Below are 23,750 nucleotides of genomic sequence, written 5' to 3'. Positions count from 1 at the left end.
TGTTGTTTTTTAGGGGAGTGATCCTTGTGAGAGTAGGGCTGTGGATACAGGTGAATAAATTGCGACCCAGGACAACTTCCATTCCTACCAGGATGTTGCTGTCAACTGTGTAACAACGAAGGCATTCTGTCTAAGGATTTAAGGCTCCAATAAGGTTTTCAAAGCCACACTTTGGTTTGCAATTCTTCAGAGAGAGGTTTCTCTGGGCACTTCAAAAGATAATGATGTTTGAATAGCTCTTAGAAAGCTGCCAAGAGTTTTCCTTAGAGACCCTCTCTACAGTAGCTTTACTATTACTTAAAAATACGACTCTCACTCCGATTTCAATCAACGTTAAGTACTGGTCATTAAAGAAAGCGTTCTTCCACCAAGGCAGGCTGCCCGCTGTTAACGAGAATCCAAACTGCGCTTTTGGCAGCTTGGGCCGCCGTTTTCGTCACCGATCTCCACTTTGTCGCTTGCGTCCTTCGGAACCGCCCTCAGGACAAAGGGTGGTAGGTGGAGGCGGGGAAGGGTCCAGGCAAGGGCTGCCGTTAAGATGAGGCTATCTGTGTGGCCTCTTTTCAGATTACTGGGTTTAATGTCAAGCCAGTCTTTCTCCTCGTCTCCCGTGAACCTCCGGTCTGAGGTCACATAGACGCCCGGGTGGCTCACAGGAGCCAGCAAGGAAGTTTTCCTAGGGTCAGGACTCAGGAATTTCACCCGCAGGAACCAACACCAAGCGGGTAACCGAGCCTCCATCCAGGCTGCACCGGGAAGAGCTTTGGCGGTGACGCTCCAGGCTACGCCTCTGCTGCCAGCCAATGAGAAGCGGGGGCCGCGTTGGGGCCTGCGCTCATTGGGTCGTGCTGGCTCCGCCCCGGGGTGAAGCAACGCTACCGGCCGGTTAATAAAGTCCCAGCTACAGAGGGGTAGGGTTCGGCTCTAGTGCACTTGCGGCTGAATCCCCTGTGTACCTTAACCTTCCATTCACCTGATTCTTCTGTCTTTTTTAAGTCCTGACGTATCAGTGTCATAGTTTTATCTTCCTCGCTCTTTTACTCTTTCCTTTCTTCGCAGCTCAGCATGCAGGAAAAAGAAGCCTCCCCACACGGATTCCTGCCTAGGTTCCAGCATTTCGCTACGCAGGCCATCCACGTGGGCCAAGAACCGGAGCAATGGACCTCCCAGGCTGTAGTGCCCCCCATCTCGCTGTCCACCACGTTCAAGCAAGGGGCTCCTGGCCAGCACTCGGTGAGCTGGGTGTGTCTGGGGCGGTCCAGTGTTGGTCGTTGAAAGAGACATGGCTTGTAAATTAAGAAGCACGCAAGTAATTTGTAAGGTGTAATTTGTGTATTATCACGAAGGATGTTTACTGTAAGGATGATACCTGTAAACCTCCTTATAGTAAAGCTTTGTATTGGATGGTTCAGTTCTTTTGATAAGCAGGACTAGAGGGAACAGTTTGTCTAACTTGCTGTATTGATTTGGGCTGATATTCATGTGATTAGGGCAGATTTGCAGGTCAAAATTATCATAACTTCCTTGAGTTACCGTAAGCAAGAACAATTATAAAGATATAGTAAGAAGTCAACTTAAAAAACTAAGTCATAACTCACCTGGAATCAAGATCCTTCCCAATAGCTATTAATTCCCAATATTAATATTATTCCAATAGTTATTAATAGATATTGAGTACTGCTGTATGCCAGATATCAGTACATACCTACATTATATCATATGTATTACATATATTACCTCAGATAATCCTTACAGCAATTCTATTCTGAACTAAATTCTCATTTCTCTCATGAAAAACCTGAGGTTTAGGGATGTTAAACATCTATTGCAAAGGCCACTGTAATGGAGCTGGGATTCATTCTTGCTCTAGAACACCATCCACTCTTGGGCTTTAATCCACACTGTGCTGTACTAACAGTTATGTTAGCAACAATCTTACCCATTGCATCAGTGTGGCTTAGTGATTAAGAGCATAAATCTTGTAGTCAGAGGCCCTAGGTTTGAATTCTAACAGCACATCTTCTGAGCTGGGCAATCTTGAGGAAGTAATTTAACTTATCTACTTACTTATAAGTAATTTAACTTATCCTGTGTAAATAAATGTTTCAATAATAGTACCTGCCATGTAAGTTGTTGATATGTAAGTTAAGCTATATGGTGTGATACATTATAATCGCTTAGTAGTTTCACAGTGTTCACATGTACCTCAGATATGGAGGGCCGACTGTAAGTTGTACATGGATTTTCCATTGAGCAGAGGGTTGGCACCCTAACTCAAGAGTTGTTCAGGTGTCAAATGTAACTAAATAAACTTTGTAGATCTAAAAGCTTGATTGTATCAATACTTCAAACACCTCTTTAGGGTGTTATATAAGTTGAGGAAGTTCTTTTAGACGTGGCCCTTTGTTTTGTGAGGTGGAGTTCTAAGGGCATTTCTACAACTTGTTTAGGATACTTTGAGCTATTGTAACTTGTAATCAAAATGTGTACACATCTGTCTTTCAAGCTCCTTCCCTGTATAAGCCTTCATGAACGTGTAGCTGCCCAAGCTATAATATTTAATGCAAAAGTTAATAATTTAGCTATGATATTAATAACTAAATGTTTTCAGAGAGCCAACCAGGTGATAAAATCCACAAACTTTTTTTCCACCATACCGTGCTGCTTGTGGAATCTTATTAGTAGTTCCCCAAGCAGGGACCAAACCTGTGCCCCCTGCAGTGGAAGCAGGGAGTCCTCACCACTGAAACACCAGAGAAGTCCCTCCAAACTCCTCTTACTGCCTTTAATATATCAGTTAAGAGCACTAAAGAGAATCAAGGAACTGAAATGAGAAGCATCTAATTCTTCAGTTCCATTTGGAAAACCATTGAATGAGTGATAGTGTGGGAATTTGCCACTGAAATGCTTCTTTTCTCTCCACAAATTAAAATCTTTGCCCTCAATATTTAGGAAGATAAGGGTTACCTTTCCATGGCAGTAGCCACATGATTCCAGACAGTTTTTTCGCATCTGGAGTACAGCTGCAGGTCCCATCAAAGAGGTGATGGTGGAGAGTGATGAGGATATCCTGGAGCCCTATAAAATCTGCCTACTCAGTTTGTCAAAAACATGGCAACAAACAAGGCCACAAAACTAAATAAACTACAGATTATATATACAATTGTGTAATATATGTGTTTTTGTTGGGAAGATCCTCAGGAGGAGAGTATGGCAAACCACTCCAGTGTTCTTGCCTGGAAAATCCCCATGGACAGAGGAGCCTGGCGGGCTGCAGTCCATAGGATCATAAAGAGTTGGGCATGACTGAAGTGGCTTAGCACATATGCACGCACATGTGTGCGTAACTAATGCTGGGAGCTCCTGAATCAGAACCAGGTGTAAAAAGTGGTTATGTTTGGTCATGTGCTGTATGAAGCAGGAGAAAAGTATGTATAGGATTTTTAGTCAGTGTTTAAATCCTGGTTTTGAATTCTGGCTCTGACATACCTGGTAACATTTGGCTTTAGTTTCTTCAGAGCAGGTTGTGAAGATTAAATAAAATGACTGGATACAGACAGAGACTGACAAATACTATATGATATCACTTACATGTGAAAGCTAAAAAATAAAACTAACTAGTCACTATAGCATCAACAAGAAAAAACCATACTCACAGATATAGAGAACCTCGTGGTTACCAGTGGGGAGAGGAAAAGGGGAGGGGGAAGTTAGGGCAGGAGATTAAGAAGTTAAAAACTACAATATGAATAAATAAGCTATAAGAATACTTAGTACCAACATGGGGAATATAGTCAATATTTTATAATGACTATAAATGGAATATAACCTTTAAAAATTGTGAATCACTATGTTGTACACCTGAAACAAGGTAATATTGTACATCAACTATACCTCAATAAAAATAAATATCAAATAAAATGACTGGATGACTTCAGCTAGAGTAGTACCATATGTGTAAAAGGAATATAATGCAAATTTTAAAAAAGGGTTGTGTAGAGCTGTTTTGCTGAGAATGACTCCCTTTTCTGAGTCACTTTTGTAGAACTAAGACCTGAACTTCAGGCATTTGTAAGCATATCTTCCTGCTGGATGCTAAACAGAATTTGCATCACTTAATTTTTAGGAAATGATATGCAGGTTATAAATAGGTTTACTTTGTTGATTCAGGTGATTCCTGTTTCCTAATACCCCTAGATTAATGGTTAGAGGTGAGTCTAACATAATAATAATGCTAATAATAAAAACTACCATTTATCCCAGTGGTTAGCACATGCCAGACATCATGCAGAGAAGTTATTATACATTATCTCATTTTATCTTCATGTCTATTTTATGAACTAGATACCTGTATTTTATTCCCATTTTACAGGTCTAGAGATTGATTCTGGAAAATATTAAGTAACTTATCTATTGGCATATAGCTCCTAAGTGGCAGACACAGAATTCTAATCCGGTTTGGCTGACTTCAGAGCTTCTCCTTACCACTACAGCCATAACACTCTTTCTTGTGTCTAATGGCAAGACATGTCATAGATAAACAACAGAAAGTCCTTATGGTAGGGTGCCCCTGTAGTTGTGGAGATGTTCGTGTTAAGACTCTGATAATAAATTTAAATCTCTTAGGGTGAACTCTGACTTCTTTCCTTCAGGGTTTTGAGTATAGCCGTTCTGGAAATCCCACCCGAAATTGCTTGGAAAAAGCAGTGGCGGCACTGGATGGGGCTAAGTACAGTAAGTGATTTTCATTTCAAAGTTTGTAAAATCTAGAATTCATTCTTACTTATATAGAGAAAATCATAGAGGCATGGAATGTAGAATTGGAAAGAAATAAGGAAATCAGCTAGTTCAAAACTCTTATTTTTCTAAGACATTGAGTTATTTGCCCAAGGTTGCACAGTGGACTTCATATGTATATGTGTAGCTACAAAGTGAAAGTAAATCTGAATAGAGGCAAAGTGGCAGAATGTTTCACTTAGTATTCATGTAAATTCACTCTTCACCTTGAGCTGTCAATATAAATAGATACAAATTAACCAAGTTTTATAACACCATGCATGAGAACATAAACCTTTTAATGCTCTGGTTCATTCACCTGCTATTGTGTGTGTGTGTGTGTGTGTGTGTTTTAAGCAGAGGGCTACTTTTTCAATATATAAAAATCTCTTACAAGTTAATGAGAAGGTAACCAATATAAATATTAACACAAGATTTGAATAGTCATTCCATAGGAAAAAAAGTATAAATGGCTTTTAAAAATAGGAGAAATTGATGAGTAAGTTCTAGGGAATCTCATATCAGCTGCTGTTGGGGCCCGAGAATAGGACCAAGGAACATTTGCAATAGCCAGGTGCCCTTGATACTGTGCTTTCAGAGATTATGAATTAACACCTCAGGTCTTGTGTTCTTTCAGTGAATAGAATAGATGGCTGTTAAATCATCTTTGTATTTTTTATACAAATGATACTAAATGAGGGCAGAATAATGAGTTAGAAAATAAAGAGTCTTAGGAATTTTCTCACAGCAAGAGTGTAGGAATTAGATATATTAACATGAGTTGTTGAGGTTTCTTTTTTTTAGATGAGAGAATGTTTTAAACACCAAATTTCTGAAATTTAATACTGTATGAGGAACATTTCCCACAAAGGGTATAAAAGCTGATGGTTCATATGCTAGATACTTTACAGGTGGACTGCAGAAAGCATGGTTGTTTTGAATTGGATTTCAAGGTTAGCTTTCAATATGAATTCGTGGTTGGACTGTGAATCTGCCTAGTAGAAAATTGCAATACCAACCTCAACTTTTCTGAGAAAATTTTGAAATAATTACCTTTTTCAAGTTAACTGGATATCCCATCTATCAGTCATAGGTGATTTTTTTTATCATCAAGGTGATATATTGATGTTTTGTAGGATGTTTTCCTTTACAGGGTCTAATGTACAATGCCAGTTATTTCTTTTTATTATTCAATTTCACTATTTTTATTCAATATGTGATTCTAGATCATGTATGTTTAGAAGAGAATCTACATTAAAAAATTTTTTTTAATGAAATTTATCAGACATCTCAGGTATGATTTTGAATTTTGTTAAAATGTTTGCTCAATTGAATATCATATAGTTAATGGGTGAATCACATCTTAGCTCTGTTCCTAAAATTTGAAATTTCTTTAGAGTTTGATATTTTTAAACTGTAATTTAATTGGCAATTGATCTTTTGACTCAGAATTTTGTAAACAATTATCTCTTTGAAGCTTTTCAGAGTGATGTTGTTATAACCAAAGCAGAATTAGGTATTTTTTATTTTTGAAATAGAGTGGAGGATTTTGTAATGGTATTAATCAGGGGATTTCTGATGACTCATTAGTGATAGTTGTCCTTCAGTCAGCAGAGAGAGGGATTTAAAGCAACGCGAATAAATACTGTAGGTGTTTTTAACCTATGGGTCTGGCATTTTGGCTTACTCTAGCTTGGTTTTTATTTTAGGTTTGGCCTTTGCTTCAGGTTTAGCAGCCACTGTGACTATTACCCATCTCTTAAAAGCAGGAGACCAAATTATTTGTATGGATGATGTGTATGGAGGTAGGTGACCTCTCATTCATGCTGTTTCAGCTGTTATTTTAAAGACAATAAACTGGGTCCTGAATTATATTAACATTGCTACTTGGGTTATTGTTTATCTTTTCAAAATATGATGAACACCTCCATGCTGCTCCACATTTGATAAAGGAAGAGCAGAAACACCAGGGGTCTATGCTCTAGTACTGCTTATAAGACTGATTGTTTAATAATTTTATTTAAGTTGCTGCATGCATGCTCAGTCACTAAGTTGTGTTCAACTCTTTATAATCCCATGGACTGTAGCCCACCAGGCTCCTCTGTCCATGGGATTCTCCAGGCAATAATACTGGAGTGGGTTGCCATTTTTTCCTCCAGGGAATCTTACTGACCCAGAGGTCAAACCCACATCTTTTGTATCTCCTGCATTGGCAGGTGAATTCTTTACTGTTGCGCCACCTGGGAAGCCCATTTAAGCTGCTGGGATGAACCTATTTGAGACATACACTGCTCCAGAGAAGATAGTATTTAGAGAGATAGTGTTCTACTATAATTTAAAATTTTTGCCTGCAGTGAAAATGTCTATAGTCCAGGTCATTCTCAAAGGGCTTAACCCTAACCAACTCTTAAGCATCTTGCCCCCTGATTTTTTTTAGGGACCCTTTTGAAAACCGGTTGAAAGTTATGGACCTTTTTCTCCAAAAAATGTGCTTAAGACTATACTCAACATTTATCATTTTAATTTTAAGGTCAAAGGGCCTTACTCTTTGTAGCCTATCTGTGGATACAAATTTAAGAACTTTTATTCCAAATTGTTTAAATGCTAGTTATATAAAGTGGTAAGTGGGAAGGTAAGGAAAACAAGTTGCCCTTATCTTTAAGTAAGACTGATTTTTGCATTCAAAACAGCGGCAAAAAAAAATTTTTAATGTACATGTATATTCCAAATGCTTCCAGATAATTAAAAGATCACTTCTAGAATATTATCACTTTATCTATCTCCTATTTGAACAACAAGTTAAATCTGTAAGTTCTTTGAAAAAAGAGACTTACTCTTAGTAATCATTTTATCCCTCTCAGAAATTTGTAAAAAGCTTTATATTTTATCATAGCTCCCTATGATAGTTTGATGAATTGAAATTATAGAAAAAATCAAACCTTTAAATGCTATTATAATGCACTGTTAAAATCTCTTGATAAACCTAGGTACAAAATCTTGAAAATTGCTGTTGATTTTTATTTTTTTAACAATTCTTTACATTCTTTTTCAATCTTAAATTACCTAGGGTCAGTCTACCAAAGGTCTAGTGAGTCTTTGATGATAAAGTTCTTTTTCCTTTTTTGGTTCACTGTCAATAATGGTAAACTTTTCTTTAATTTTGCATATGTAAACCTTAAATCCAGACCAGTATTTATAAAATTAACTATTCTGAATTGAATGATTTATCTTCTTTAACTATAAAACTCTAGTTGTTTGGTTTACATGATCTCATTTTTCTATTAAAGTGTTCAGAACCACATAACAAAAAGATTGAGAAAGTACAAAGGGTAATAACTAGTTCTTTTCTATTACCAAAGTATAATCAGTCTGAAAATTTACTTTGAACATTTCATTGACTTTGGTTCATTTATTTTAGATTTAAGTACTAGGAAAGAATTGTTAGAAAGAGATATTGATGTTTTAGGGAGCATACCACTTATTGTTTGAAGAGTAGAGACTGTTAACATTTTCTTTCATGCCACTTGGTGTGGGTATCAAGTATGTTTTATTTGACTCTTATACTTTTAGTTTAAAATTTAAGCCTTATATTCTTTAGGTGGTTCAGTGGTAAAGAATCCACCTGCCAATGCAGAAGATGCAGGTTCAATCCCCGGGACAGGAAGATCCACTAGAGGAGAAAATGGCAACCCACTCCAGTATTCTTGCCTGGAAAATCCCATGAGCCTAGGAGCCTGGAGGGCTGTAGTCCCTGGGGTCGCATGGACCCAACTGAGCCACTGAGTACATTCTTTAGCATACAGGGAGGTCTAGCTGTTCAAATAAAGCAGACTTGCTTTTGGTTGTTTCTATATTGGTGATTGACACTTCCTCATATTTTTAAAGTGTTTATACTTTTAAGGAATGAATATTTCTGAAAACAGTGTTCTTTTTCATTTTATCTGATTCTCTTCTGCCTCAGGTACAAACAGGTACTTCAGGCAGGTGGCAACTGAATTTGGATTAAAGATTTCTTTTGTTGATTGTTCCAAAACCAAATTGCTAGAGGCAGCTATTACACCAGAAACCAAGGTAACTCAGTTTTCAGTTTGTCTGTTTTCCTTGTGATTTTTAAATTTTCATCATTTCTCTTTACTTGAGGGCATAATTTAAATCTGAATAACCAATTTTCCTGAAAGCCATTGGAAGCCATCAAGATTAGGATAGGTCTGACTTTTGTTGGGTACTGTAGCCTAATGATTAGGTACATGCATTCGGTAATGGGATTCAAATTCTAATTCTATGTCATAGTTGGCGTATTATCATGGGCAAATTATCTAATCAAAGTCTCATTTCTTTCATTTACTAAATAGGGGTAATTTACCTGCTTTATTAAAAGGTAGTTGGGGGAATTAAATGAGATAAGGCATATGCTCTGCTTAGTCGCTCAATTGTGTCCAACTCTTTGTGACCCCATGGACTGTAGCCGGCCAGGATCCTTTGCCCATGGGTTCTGCAGGCAAGGATACTAGAGTGGGTTGCCATGCCCTCCTCCAGAGATAATAAGGCGTAGGAAATCCTTGTTATGGTACTCAATACATGATGACAGTTAAAACATTTGTTAGCAAAAGCAGACAATTCTTAACTGCATTACCAAGCTAGTATTGGTAACAGAAGCCATTTCAGAGTTTGGATTACAGAAAGGAAGCTTGTAAACTCCCAAATCCTAATAAGCATAGCTTTAAGGGTACTGAAGGATACTTCAGCAAAATAATAGAAGCACAGAAGGGCCACAAGTGATCTTCAGCCTCCGTCCTAGGAAGGCTTGTATGCCACTGGAAGGTGTTTTGTGCTGGAATGAATGGCATTTGTGATCTTCATTCTTGGAACCTCATTGAAATTCTGCATGGGGAAAAGAAGGACCAGCATCTTTTATAAGTGTCAGCCTTTTCCAACTTTTTACTAATGATTAAAAGGTTTGTACTCAAGATTATGTTGCTGTGAATGCTAAAAAAGAGAAAACTTCTTCTCATACAAATTACTTTGAAGATTAACTCCAGGGTGATTAAGGTTTGTTTTCAAAGGAACTTATTATTTTTTTTTTTTTTCTTTTTCTTTTTTTTCTTCCTTGGGAGAAAAGATAATAAAATAGATGGTCTGAGTGTTTCTAAGGGAGGAAAGCAAATTGTGTGTATATTAATTCTTGTCAGCAGAACTTTATGTAGTGGTTCCTTACCAACTTGAATTAATACATTTCCCCCCCTGATATATCTGCCTCATCATTTAAAGTAGATTTTTTAAGTCTAGGTAAAATCTACTTTGTATTTATTTACTTATTTTTATTTTAATTACTTTTAAAAGTTATGAATGGGAATGATAAATTCTTACCCAGGAATAAATTTTTATAGGTTCTCAAATAATTCTGCTCTTGTAGAATATGCATTATTTTAACTACCCTATCTTTTCTATGGTAAAACTCTAAAATAGGATGAGTGTTAAACCAGATCACTTGCTCATTTATATAGGCAATGAAGAAAGAATCATCAACCCCTTTAAAAAGAAAGCTGTAGATAATGTCAGGCTTCCCTGGTGGTTCAGGCAATAAAGAATCTGCCTGCAATGCGGAAGACCTGAGTTTGATCCCTGGATTGGGAAGATCCCCTGGAGGAGGGCATGGCAACCCACTCCAGTATTCTTGCTTGGAGAATTCCCATGGACAGAGGAGCCTGGCGGGCTACAGTCCGTGGGGTTGCTAAGTGTCAGACACAACTGAGCAATGAAGCAAAGCAAATCACAGTAGATAATGTCAATCAAAATAGTAGCAGCTTGTTTTTAACAAATAGAATTCTGTTCTTTGGTCTTTTCAATAACTATCAAACATACATGATGTGGGGATTGTGCTAGGTTTTAGAATAGACAGATAATATGATACCATCTCTTAAGTGAGCTGTGGCTGGGTTTTTTGTTGTGTATGTATCACTTCTCTTCCTCACTCCAAAACCCATGCTCTTCTTCAGGTTCTGGGGACTTATTTTGTAGTTTCTAGTGCATCTGACATTATTTAAGTTACTAGTCATAATATTTTTGGCATCAAATAGTTCTCTTTACTGGAAATTCCAGAATGTAATCTTACACAATCTTTTGTTTATCTTTGAGAGCAAAATTCCCAGACTTTGAAATATGTCTTTGGAATTCATCCTCTTTTTAATGGAAAATAATTATAGTGATTAACTTGAGTGCTTATATGTACATTATCTCATTTGATCCTTATGACTACTGTATAAAGTAAATGATATCAGTCTTATTGTATAGATGAAAAATTGGGAGCACATAGAGGGTTAGTTACTTAGGTGTGATGACCTCTCAGAAATTCATGGGGCTAGGATTCAGATTCAGACCTTTAAACTTCATCCTCCATGGTCTTCCCATGTAGCCTCCGAGATGGTTACAGTGCATGAGATATATGTTTGTGCAGTGTATTTTTACAAACTGTTGTCATTTACTGAATTGTTTTAGCTTGTTTGGATTGAAACCCCCACAAACCCTATTTTGAAGATGATTGACATTGAAGCCTGTGCACATACGGTCCATAAACATGGAGACATCATTTTGGTTGTGGATAACACTTTTATGTCAGCATATTTCCAGGTAAATGAAAGTAATATTTTTGGCATAATTGGTAGACTACACAGGTACTTGTAATTAGGAGAGGAAGGACTTCTTTATATTAAGTTACATGAAACCTAATCACAATTATTGATTAGACAAAGAATTAAAATTGGATCTTTCCTACCATTAGTTGATATTTTTTCAACCCTAGGCTAGTATATTGTATGGGACTTTGTATTTTTTAAATATTATCTTCATTAAAGCTTTCAGGTTATCTGTAAACTCTTTGAAGACCTGCCCTTATTATATGATTGTATATGTCAGTGCCTTACACATAGTAGGGACTTCAGTGTTTATGTGTTGGTTCTAAGTCAGTTTTGTGTATATATTTACATACATACATGTCATTGTAAGTCCTGCAGATGTCCATCGTATACTGAAATGTCATTGAGTATAGCTTTTCTTTTCCTTTATTTGCAAGGGTAGCTAGGTAAAACACATGTTATTTCTCCATTTTCCTTTTGCTATTTCTCCATTTTCCTTCCTTCTTTCTAGTTTTTCTTCTCTCCATGTTTCATAGACCATTCCTGGCCTTACGTATCTTTACCTGACTTGCATCATAAATTCCTATTCTATGTATCACCTTGTATCTCTGCAGCTCCTTTATCGTTCTCCTTTTAAACTCTTTTCCTACTTATCCCTCTTCATACACCTCTTCCCAACTCAAACCCTGCCATCCATCCTCAATCCCTTTCTTTTTTTCCTTGTACTTTTTCCTTTCTGTTTTGCTCCTTTTGGTAGATCATCTTGGGAATCTTTCTATAGTTGCCTACTTGTCTGCCATTTCCACATGTTCTACCTCTCTTTCCCTGAGTAACTTAATTATTTCCTTTCCTTATTAGGAGTTACCATCTCCCTGCTCTTTACTTTCTGTCTGTACCTTGTGGTCATTCTTACTGCACTTCCTGTAGTTCACCTGTGTTCTGTAGAGTTCCTAAAACCCCAGCTCATTTTCTTCAGCTCTTCAATTAGGCTGATGTTTACAAGCTCAGCAGTTTACATTCCCTTCTTCTGTTATGGGTCCCTGAAGTTGGCCCAGGCTGCTGCCTCCATGTGAGGGACTGACTCCCTGGGAGTTTGCACAAAGCTGTTTTCACTTTCAGTTCCGTTCAGTCTCTCAGTCGTGTCCGACTCTTTGTGACCCCATGAATCGCAGCATGCCAGGCCTCCCTGTCCATCACAAACTCCCAGAGTTTACTCAAACTCACATCCATCAAGTCGGTGATGCCATCCAGCCATCTCATCCTCTGTCGTCCCCTTCTCCTCCTGCCCCCAATCCCTCCCAGCATCAGGGTCTTTTCCAATGACAACTGTTCGCATGAGGCGGCCAAAGTATTGGAGTTTCAGCTTCAGCATCACTCCTTCCAATGAACACCCAGGACTGATCTCCTTTAGGATGGACTGGTTGGATCTTCTTTCAGTCCAAGGGACTCTCAAGAGTCTTCTCCAACACCACAGTTCAAAAGCATCAGTTCTTCGGCACTCAGCTTTCTTTACAGTCCAACTCTCACATCCATACATGACCACTGGAAAAACCATAGCCTTGACTAGACAGACCTTTGTTGGCAAAGTAATGTCTCTGCTTTTTAATATGCTATCTAGGTGGGTCATAACTTTCCTTCCAAGGAGTAAGCGTCTTTTCATTTCATGGCTGCAATCACCATCTGCAGTGATTTTGGAGCCTCCCCAAAATAAAGTCTGACACTCTTTCCACTGTTTCCCCATCTATTTCCCATGAAGTGATGGACCAGATGCCTTAGTCTGTGTTATTCAGAAGGCACTACTGTGTTTTGTCTTTCTTTCCTGAAACACATTTCCTGGTTGCGTTGTATTCAGACGGTTTCATGCGCCCTCTGCCTCCCTGTGGCTTGTGATACCACTTCAGCTGAGTCTTATCTCATGTAAAGCAGTCTGTTTCCAAGTAAAAATCTCCTGGCATCATCTGTTTGTCCCAGGTGATTTTCACTTTGGGAGTTTTTATACCCGCTCCTTACTCCATCTACCACTTGGAGTAGGACAGTTAATATAGCAGAGGATTGCTCTGGCTGAGTCATCCTAAGTCCTGTATATTCTCAAAGAGATTGCACGAATTATTTTAGCTTGAGCCTGCCCAGGTTACTCATCAGGCCTGGCCCTTTTTCTCATATTACTGTCACTAAAATAGGTCCAGTTTTTCCACTTTTCTGAAGCTCACATCATATTCCACTTGCCAGGGACTGCAATTGACTTCATTTCAATCTGGATTCATTCCAGTGGAATTAATCAGAATCACATTGTCCCTAGGCAACCGCATGCATTGGTTCCACAAAGCAAATCTTCTGAAAAGATCCTCTCTTTGTTTTACCCTCATGAAAACTGGGTATGTTCTTTTTTTTCCTGCCTTTTGTCTTCTTGATCTTCTGCAAGTCTCACAAGAGGCAAAGTGGACATAAAGTTTACCAGCATAAAGTTTCAGAGTAGAATCTCTGGATTCTGGTAGTCTGAGTTCTGATTCTACCAGTTTTTAAAAATCTGAGTGATCTATTTTATTTTTCTCAGTTCCTTTTCCTTCTCTGTACAATTAGAGTCATAAACATACTGATTTTAGTGAGTTGAAGTATTTTTGAACACTGCTTCACTAAGTTATGTGAAATACTTAACATGATCCTCGGAGCATAATGAGATCAACAGATGTTAGTTACAGGCTTTTATTTTTCGTTTTGACTATAGGATTTACAGAATGTTAGCCCTGGAACAGTCTTCACACATCGTCTAATTTGACCCATCACTTTAGAGATGAGCAAACACATACGTACAGAGTGCTTTGAGCCGTACTTTACTTAAAGTGTCCTGTTTTTGAGAACTTAAATGAAAAGTCCCCCAGCCTCCAAGTGGTGAGGTTAAACACACACACATACACACACCTGCACATACACACACTTTATTTTCAAGAAATTTTAAATGAAAAGATGTTGATATTATATTGGTTAGTGAATAACTTGGTTATTAATTTTCACTGTAAACAAAGACGTCTAAGACTAAAGAACTACTTTGCAGGAAAATTGGGTAAGGGAAACCAATCTAAACACATTTCTGTACAAGTGATTTTACACTTGACAAAACTAGAATAATAAAAGAGTAATTAAGAGTCAAGATCATGACAAATAAATGAATAACCACAGCATACATTGTAAGGTTTTAATGATTAAAAACCCAAGCAAATTAGTTTTACATTTACTTGACATAACAATTGCTAAGTGTTTGTGTCAACCATTCTGTGCATTTACTGAGTCATAAAATGCCAGCGTGTCTTCTGTAGGTAATAAATTTAGGGGTTAGTCAGCAACTGCGCTAAAGAAACAAGTTCAGAAGGCCTGTTGACCTGAGTTATCTGCTGTTTCCAGAAAATGTCTGCCTTTGGATTGAATAATGAATCCAATACTTTTGTAGTTTTATTTGGTGTGAGGGAGGAAAGGGAAAGATGATATCAAGGGAAAGGTAAATAGAGGTCCTGGAAAATTTTTAGATGTACGTATTTTTGAAAAATTAAAATAGGGGTGAAATTTACAATAGTAAATAGATAAGTAATGCAGGATATTTTCAAGTGATTTCCCCTTTAAAATAAAAACCTTTTTTTAATTCCTTTTTAGCGGCCTTTGTCTCTGGGAGCTGATATTTGTATGTATTCAGCAACAAAATACATGAATGGTAAGACATACATAGTCTACACTTCATTCTTTTCCATGGATAGATGATAATAGCATAAGGCTTTATCCTTTTGTTCTTTTTCTTCTACTATTATACAGATTTTCTCTGACACATGTAGAAAGTTAGAGAATTATCCTTTGATTAAATATAGGACTTCATTTATAGCAGACAAAACTATGCTCATGATATATCAGCAAAGGATTAAAATTTACTGTAAAAGATTTTATCCTGCTGACAGCTTTCAAAGAAACACATATTTTATAGTATTTTAATTTTATTGTTTTAGATATAGCCTTTGTTACTATCAAATTGAGTAAAGTGTATTTAAACTTATTCTATAAGGCTTTTTCCCAGAGATTTTTTTCAAGTGAAAGTCTAATTTTAGAAATTATAAACTGAGGAATAATGTTTATACATTGTTTTTTAACGTAAAGCTTTTTGGTTTTGTTTTTAGGCCACAGTGATGTTGTAATGGGCTTAGTGTCACTGAATTCTGAGAGCCTTCATAATAGGCTCCGTTTCTTGCAAAATTGTAAGTATTAAAAAGCCTGAATTTCCCCTTGTGCTCTCAAAGTGACTACATTTGATATTGTGTTTCCACTAAGTGTTGTGAAGTGATAGCATTCCACTAATTTACGAAGAAATGGGGAATAGAAGGAAAATTCTGATTTTTTTTTTAGAGGAAAGAAAAATTGGGTTATAAAAATTTAATTATAGCATAATAGAGCATTACAACATGGCCAAGGGATGTTTTCTTATTTTTCAAATCCATGTCAATTTGGTAAAGCCCAAGTGAATTTTTAGTTTTAATACAATGGATTTTTTTTTAAACATTTGGAATGATGGCTTTCTTATACTATACCTTTTATATATGGAATGATATCTAATTTTAAATGGCACTTAAGATATAAACTTGTATTTTTCAACAGATATCTAAATATCTGTTTTCTGTTTAGATTGTTTACTATCTCAGATGTTGATAAGGGTTTATTGAAAAAGACTTGATTTTAACCAATGTGATTTGACAGAGATCAGTATAATTAGGAATAAAAATCCCCTTCTAGGAAATAAATGTTAGAGCAACAAAAGGGGGCACTGAGGAAGGAAACCAGAATTTATTGTGTGCTAAGTTCCTTTCATTTATAAAAAGAAGGAATAAGGCATGTATCCTGGAGGCCTGGGAAACCACAAGCTGACTTAGACAGAAGCTAAATATTAGTAGAATGTTGGTAGAACACCCAGGAATAATAGAGGCTGAACTGCTATTTTCTCTCTGTGTTTTAATACTATTTTAAAGAAATACAAGATTAAGCTATGTGCAGTGCATCCTTTTATTAAAATCATGGAAAGGACTATTGATGCTAATATTTGAAAAGTTTATGTGATTGTGTTTGTACTTCGTTTTTAGGATATTCATTTCCCTTCTCATTTTAAAGCCCATTTCTCTAAGCATGTTTTTTATGCCTCATTCTCATGCTTCTTATTTGATATATTAATTTTTCCCACTAAAACTCAAATATTGGGCTTTGTCGTTAGCTTCCTATAGTCACTATGATGAATAAGAGTGGTGAGAGGCTTTTCTGGGTCCATCTTCACCTTCAAACTAACCCAGGACATATTCATTTTGCAGCTCTTGGAGCAGTTCCATCTCCTATGGACTGTTACCTCTGCAGTCGAGGTCTTAAGACTCTACAAGTCCGCATGGAGAAGCATTTCGAAAATGGAATGGCAGTTGCTCAGTTTTTGGAGTCGAATCCTCAGGTGGAAAAGGTTATTTATCCTGGTATGTTAATCTGCTTTCTAAAGACATGTGGTTACTCTAGGATTTTACATGTTATCCCTTGCATTCTGTTTATGTAACATTTGCAAGTTAGGTGCTTTCATGTATTTTTGTTGTTGTTGTCCACTTATCATTGAGTGCTGCTTTATGTGTGTCTGATGGTAAAGAAGATAGATGTGCTTTTTAGCCTAGAGTTGTCTAGTAGTCTAGTGGATGCTTGGACTCTGCTTGAAAAGAGTTGAACTCGACTTAGTGATTGAACAACAACATTCCAGGATTACAACCTTGTACTTTCCGGTTGATTTGCTTATAATCTTATCAGTCTGCTGTTCTGTACTAGCTCTAACTTTTATCTGATATACATTGAGTCTTCATGCTTACCAAGTTAAAACTTGATACCAAAATTCCCCTGAAATTCTCTTACCTTTTTTGAAATTCCTTCACTTCTCACAGCATCTTTAAGTGCTAATGTGAGTTAGCAGACTTACATTTTACTCTTTGAATTTATTTTATCAGACTTTTATAGTGTGGTGGTCATAAGTAAATAGTTATTTTAAACCCTTTTGAGGTGTGCATTCATGGAGTCTTGGGTGTAAAAGAAAATTATGCTTGATCCCTACCTTTAAGGCATTTAGGTAAGCCAAGGCAGAAATACAAATGAGACTAAATGCCCTAATATGTACACTAGGTAAAGAGTTGTTGACTGGTGTGTATTCTGAATGGAGAGAGGGAGAAAATTTTTGGACTGTGCCCTGAGGAAATCGGTTAACATTTGTTAAAAGGGCCTGGACAAGGCAATTCAGATTTCTTCAATAGATGTTTATCAATTGTGAACCATGGGACAGGCTTTGTACTGGGATCTGGGATCCAATTATTAACAAAAGAAATATCTTTCTCTTCATGGAGCTAGCCTGATGGATAAGACAGATATTAAGGAAGAAATTACAGAGGATATAATTAACAATGGGAAGGGGGCAGTGAGCAGGAGAATGTTCCAGGCTAAAGGGATAGCATGTGCAAAAGTCCCAAGATTAAAGAAGAGTACAGTACCGCTGGTGTAAAGAAAACTGGCATGGCTAGAGCGAGGAGAGACTAGAAAAGATAGGTCAAAATGAAGGCAGTTTGGTTTTCCCTTGTGGCTCAGCTGGTTAAGAATCTGCCTGCAATGCGGGAGACCTGGGTTCAATCCCTGGGTTGCGAAGATCCCCTGGAGAAGTGAAAGGCTACATCACTCCAGTATTCTGGTCTGGAGAATTCCATGGACTGTATAGTCCATGGAGTTGCAAAGAGTTGGACATGACTGAACCACTTTCACAAGATAGACAGGGGCCAGAACAAGAGGTCAGATGTGAACATGGCATAAAGCCTGTTATTAGCCTTATTTGTAGTTGACTTAAGTGAACAGTGATTTTTTTGTTGTTGTTGTCCTGAAATTACATGTTTGACTCTGAAATAAGACATTCATTATACCTTCTGACTACAGGGCTGCCTTCTCATCCTCAGCATGAGCTAGCTAAGCGTCAGTGCACAGGTTGCCCGGGGATGATCACCTTTTATATCAAGGGCTCTCTTCAACATGCTGAAACTTTCCTCAAGAACCTAAAGGTAACTTTACAAAATCGTTTTTAAATTTATAGACATTAAGGCCTTCTTATAGCATTATGATATTCATTATTTCTCACTTATACCCAACTCAGATTAATGTGTTTGTATCTGCAGGTCACACCCACAAGCCTCTTTGGCATGAAATGCATTGGGTTAGAAAATCACTTGAAGCAGGAGTGATGTGAAGCAGATAGAACATGTTCATTTTCTTAACTCTGCAGAGGCTTTCATCCATTTGAGAGAGACAGAATGTTCTAAGCCATTTGTTTTTAAATTTTTAGTGAACTAACTGCCTTTTCAAATGAAATGTTATGAAAAACCTCAGTACTGTGTCAATGCACTGCTGAAAACTGTACTGAAATCCAGCCTAGGAATGACTTCCTGAACCCTGTGCCTCCCAGGCTGTGTCTGCCTGGAGTGAGGGAAAGGTGGCCTTTGTTTAAAGTTCACAGAGGTAGGAGTCTCCAGAGCCCTGGGAGAGAGGCCTGTGTAATTGCATGCTGTGGGCTTACTTTGAGTTCATGCAGTCATGTATTTAAGACTCTGAGTTTTAAATGCTGCAGATCTAAAGAAAAGAAGAGGATGCTGCCAGATTAGTCAAAGTCTTACTGGTTCTAAAAGTTGTCCACTTCTAAAATCAGAAATATAGTAGTGTACATTTAATTGCATACAGTTGTGAAAGTAACTTTTAACATGTTTGTAAACTTCTGTAATACACAGTAACACTAAATGCAACAACTGAGTTTTTTTCCCTTCTACTCCAGGATGGGGTTAAATGGGTATATTCATTTGATAAATGGTACATATTAATGAGTAAGTTTGTATAACTTGATAGACATTAGAGATTTTTATATAAAGGGTAACCACAGAGCTGGGTCTCATATGTAATAATTCTGAGGTTTGAGAGCTCATGTTAAGGTTTTCTTTTGTATGAGGTCAAATGAGGAAGGTATAGAAGATTCACTTTGATCAACTTTTAATGTTTTAAAAGTTAACACACAGTATGTCTAATTGGCTGAGATCAATTGTTAATGGCTTCATTGTTATGGATTTTATTTTCATTTTTTCTCCAAGGTTTTATCCAGTTTGTAGTTTTTGTAATAATTATTTTGTAGTAATTATTCATAATTGCCACAATTTTCCATCTCTCATTGCAGGGTCATTGTATTAAAAACATTTATTTTTAGTTTTTTTTTAGTATCTTTATTTTAGTGGAAGATCTAAATTGATATACATATATATATATATATATATTTTTTTTTTTTTTTTTTTTTTTTTTGCCATAGTTATTTACTCTGGCTGAGAGCTTGGGAGGATATGAAAGTCTTGCTGAGCTTCCGTAAGTATATTTCTGTTTTTCTCAGTATTTTAACTTTGATATCAGCTGTAATGATTGTTTGAGAAAGGATTAGGATAAAATCAGTGATTGTTCAGGTTATTTAGCAATAAGGGCAGCATGGCCTTGTCCAGTTGGAGTGGACTCTTAACTCAAGAGAATGGAGACCCTGTTAAAATTCTACTGGGATCAGTAAGCTGTGTTTTCCCAAGTTTTGTTTTCTTCTCTGTTTGCCTGAAGAAGATTTCAGCAGTGGTTCTCTGACTTCTGAACCAGGGCTACTTATTCTACCCGATTCTGCCCCAGAAGGGAGATTGACGACTTTGAACTGGAAGGGCTGATTTCAAAGCTCCCAGGGAAATGGAAAATGTGTTTCCGATAAAATACCTCCACATTCTTATCTGTCAGAGGAGAGCCCTACTAGTTACCATCAGGTCCATTTATTTTCTTTTCTTTGGGGTAAAAGGCTCTACAAGATCAACCCCCAAATCTAACTTAGTATTCCGGGTCCTTCACTGTCTAACCTAGCTAATTCATTTAATTTTATCAAAGCACCAGAAGATATTAGGACACAGAAACCTAAGATCAGGGAGTCCAGCAACTTATATTACAGACAAAGAAACAAAGATTCAGAAAGTTTTGCTGATTGATCAAATGTCACACAGAAATATGTTAGCAACTTCACTCTCGAGGCTTTGCCTCAAAAACAGTGAGCAGGGAGGTAAGTTTCTATGACCATGTATTATAATTATTGCAGGGATAAATCAACATCATTAGCTATTAATTTTCAGCTGTATTAGATGCATGGTATATATCTATGTTTTAATTTTCATAAACATTTCTGAAGTAACTATGTGTTGAGGAATGTCAGGAATTAAGAATGTAGGCACGTTTTCTGTCCTGTTATAGTAGTTTACAGTTCATGGGGAGATTCAGGCAATTTCATAATCTTAAAAAGATGATGCCCAAATAATGATTCAAATGGTTAGGATAAGACAGAGAAGTTTTTGTTAGTCTCTCAAGAAGATGCCTGCTAGTAAGTCTGGATGCACAAGAGGGCACACTCAGCATATGAAATTGGCTTATTTTTCGTAGTAATACAGTGTGTATTAGTTTAAGACTCTTAAAAGTAGACCTCACCTGCTTTATTTAGGGATTTGGTTTAAAGTTGCTAGGCCGTCGGGCACTCCAGCTAGGCTGTAACCCCAGTGCCAGTGGAAGAATAAATTTAGGTCAGAGCTTGCCTGTTCTGTCCTCCCCATTTCGAGTCTCCCAGTAATGCTGCAACCAGTGCAGCTTTGCAATCAGCGAGAGAGAAGCAGCCGACGGGGACTGGGACGGTCTCTCAGCCTAACATGTGTTAGCTCAGTGGCCTTAGGAAACTCACTTATCCACTCTCCATTTTAGTTTCCTTGGTTGTAAAATGCCGATAACACTGTACCAGATGAGGAAATTGACTTGAGGACTGGTAACTTACAAGTCCAACACAGCCCGTATGTGGAGGGGCTGAGATTCATATACCCAAGTCTTTAGTTCCCAGAGGCCCAAGTTCTTGCTTCTGAGTATTCACTCTCTTTCAGGGAGTTAAAAACCTAAAAAGGCAGAAATTTTTAAGGAGGACATTTGCGTGTAAAACCTCATTAGAGTGATAGAAGAGCATATTCATTTACTATGAGCATCACTTCTTAGAGTCATAGAAGAGGTTATTCATTTAATATTCATTTACTAAGATTTTCTTTCCATGGGCCTGAAGTGGGTAGGAGAAAGTAACTCCTTCTGCTGGATGTGGGAAGGGAGCGTTGAGTGTGGGGGCAGCGTACTCAAGTGCTCAGCAAGACTGTAAGCCTTTCCTCCACGATGCCTCAGCCCACAGAGATTCAGCCTCCACTGAATTCCAGCAGCCCTTGTTGTCCATACTTGTTTAACACTCACCGTAGACTGTTCTGTTTTGTGAATTATCATAGTCTTTAGCTTCTGCTTTGTTACCTAGAGTAAAAATAACATCTCCTTCTTCTTGGTTTCCCAGCTTCACTGTAGGGCCTGACCCACAGTAGGTGCTTTACCCTTACAGAGGTCGATGTTGACAGTGAGTTGCTAGATGGTTTTAAACATCCTCTGAGGCCTCTGTGTCATGAATTGTGAGTTGAAATTAATTCCTAGTGCTTAGTGATTGCTACTAGCACTCCTAGGTTGTCTTTTCCCTGATCTGTCTCAGAAGGTCCAGTTCTGGACTGACCCTTTGCTCCAAACAGAATTAATTCTGACCAGCTCTTGGTCCAAGAGGCCTCTGTAAGTACAGCTGGATGGTCATGGGGTGTTGACTTCTGGCCAAGGCCTCATTCAGGTAGGTGTTAAAATTCACACATTGAAAGCTATGTCTTTCCCCCCTGTATGCGATCACTTGACTGGCACTTTCAGTTTCTGATTGAGTATACCATTTATACTGATGGTATAAAAACAACAAAAGATCATGGTTTTCATTTAAAAGCATAACCAGAAAAGATAATTTTCACAATTCCTTAATCTTTTGTTTAAAAAACATTGCAGGTGTATGTATGAAGGATTTGATATTTAGAATAGAAAAAAAAAATTGAAAATAATTGCAATTTATGAGACAGAATAGTGATCAGAAATTTGCTCACTCTTTCTTCCAGGGCAATCATGACCCATGCATCAGTGCCTAAGAGCGACAGAGAAGTCCTTGGAATTAGTGATACACTTATTCGACTCTCGGTGGGCTTAGAGGATAAACAAGACCTACTGGATGATCTAGATCAAGCTTTGAAGGCAGCTGTAAGTTTTGTTTTACTTATGTGTGTGTTTGTGTGTGCATGTGTGTGTGTGCTTAATCTTGATGGTGGGGGGGAAGTCACTATGTTTATAGAGTGGCCTCACTGTTCTCTCTGTAAAGGTTTTTTCTTCTCTTATTACAATAGTGTGTATAAATATGCAAGGAACTCAGTCCAAAGTGCAGATTTAAAAGAAGGTAGTCGTCAGAAAGGAATTCTTGGAGGAGGTGAAGTCTTCGCCTGGAGGTTTAATAACATACTTTTCTTGTGCACCGTTAATACAGCACCCTCCAAATGCAAGCTGCAACTAGCATCCCAGAACTGCTGTTGGTGATTGCTTCCTGAGACGATCAAATCTGAATAATTGAATGGATCATTAATGAGCCTCCACAGAATTTTCAAATGAAAATTTTAAGGTACCTCATTACCTTTCACAGCTGTAATCTTCTTGGATCATCCCTGTTAAAAAAATCTCCTCGTTCCTTTATTGTAATTGACAGGTCAATTCTGTTCAGATCTTTTTATTAATTTTGATATACATGTGCCTCTGAAGGACGTGAGATTTGTGCTGCTATTGGGTATTGTGTTCTTTTTTTCAAGTTTAAGATTTATATTGATCATGTTTACAATATAATGGTAATGCATTTTTGATGTTTTCTGAGGAATTTAAATTATTGAATAAATGTTCTTAAGTGTGATTTTTGTATTTTTGAAAATCGCACTCAAAGCAATGGTTTACACTTATCATAAACCAAATATCAAATATCTGAAAAGTCTGTGAAATTCTACTGATTTAAGGTTGTACTTACTATTTTTTTAAGAATAAATCTAATTACCACATGTATCTCATTTGATATTTCTGTACTATATGACATTAAATTATATTCCTGGGCCCTTTTAATTCCCAACTCTTAGAGATCTCAGCCACTTAATTTATAAGCTTAATTGTGTAACAATCATGCTCAAATCTTAGTGTTTGCAGATTAGTTATAAAAAATTCATATATGGCAGGTCAAAAACCACATTTTTAGAGAAATATTACCCTTTTTTGAAAATTTTATCTGAAACAGTTAATTTGTTGAGGCTAAAATAAGAAATACTTAAAATCTTTCATAGTTGGGGCATCATT

General features: G+C 37.2%; 1 protein-coding gene across 1 annotated transcript; it reads left to right on the top strand.

Annotated features, from left to right (window-relative positions):
* Positions 1-894: 894 nt before the first annotated feature.
* Positions 895-23,465, top strand: CTH (cystathionine gamma-lyase). Its single transcript, XM_065911055.1, has 12 exons — positions 895-1,233; positions 4,653-4,734; positions 6,486-6,581; positions 8,738-8,847; positions 11,272-11,403; positions 15,054-15,111; positions 15,566-15,643; positions 16,742-16,894; positions 18,375-18,496; positions 19,783-19,835; positions 22,487-22,625; positions 22,906-23,465. The coding sequence occupies exons 1-12, from the start codon at positions 1,066-1,068 to the stop codon at positions 22,930-22,932; spliced, it is 1,218 nt and encodes a 405-aa protein (XP_065767127.1). The 5' UTR covers positions 895-1,065; the 3' UTR covers positions 22,933-23,465.
* Positions 23,466-23,750: the final 285 nt, after the last annotated feature.

The sequence above is a fragment of the Muntiacus reevesi genome, chromosome 1 (assembly GCF_963930625.1).
Source record: "Muntiacus reevesi chromosome 1, mMunRee1.1, whole genome shotgun sequence".
NCBI lineage: Eukaryota > Metazoa > Chordata > Mammalia > Artiodactyla > Cervidae > Muntiacus > Muntiacus reevesi.
Note: the sequence above shows the minus strand (reverse complement) of the source record. Positions and strands in the feature narration are given on the sequence as shown.

Coding starts and splice junctions, on each gene's coding strand:
- CTH (XM_065911055.1), top strand. CDS start 1,066: ATGCAGGAAAAAGAAGCCTCCCCACACGGATTCCTGCCTAGGTTCCAG. Junction 16,895..18,374: donor GGAAAAGGTTATTTATCCTG/GTATGTTAATCT, acceptor TTCTGACTACAG/GGCTGCCTTCTCATCCTCAG. Junction 19,836..22,486: donor GAAAGTCTTGCTGAGCTTCC/GTAAGTATATTT, acceptor TCTTTCTTCCAG/GGCAATCATGACCCATGCAT.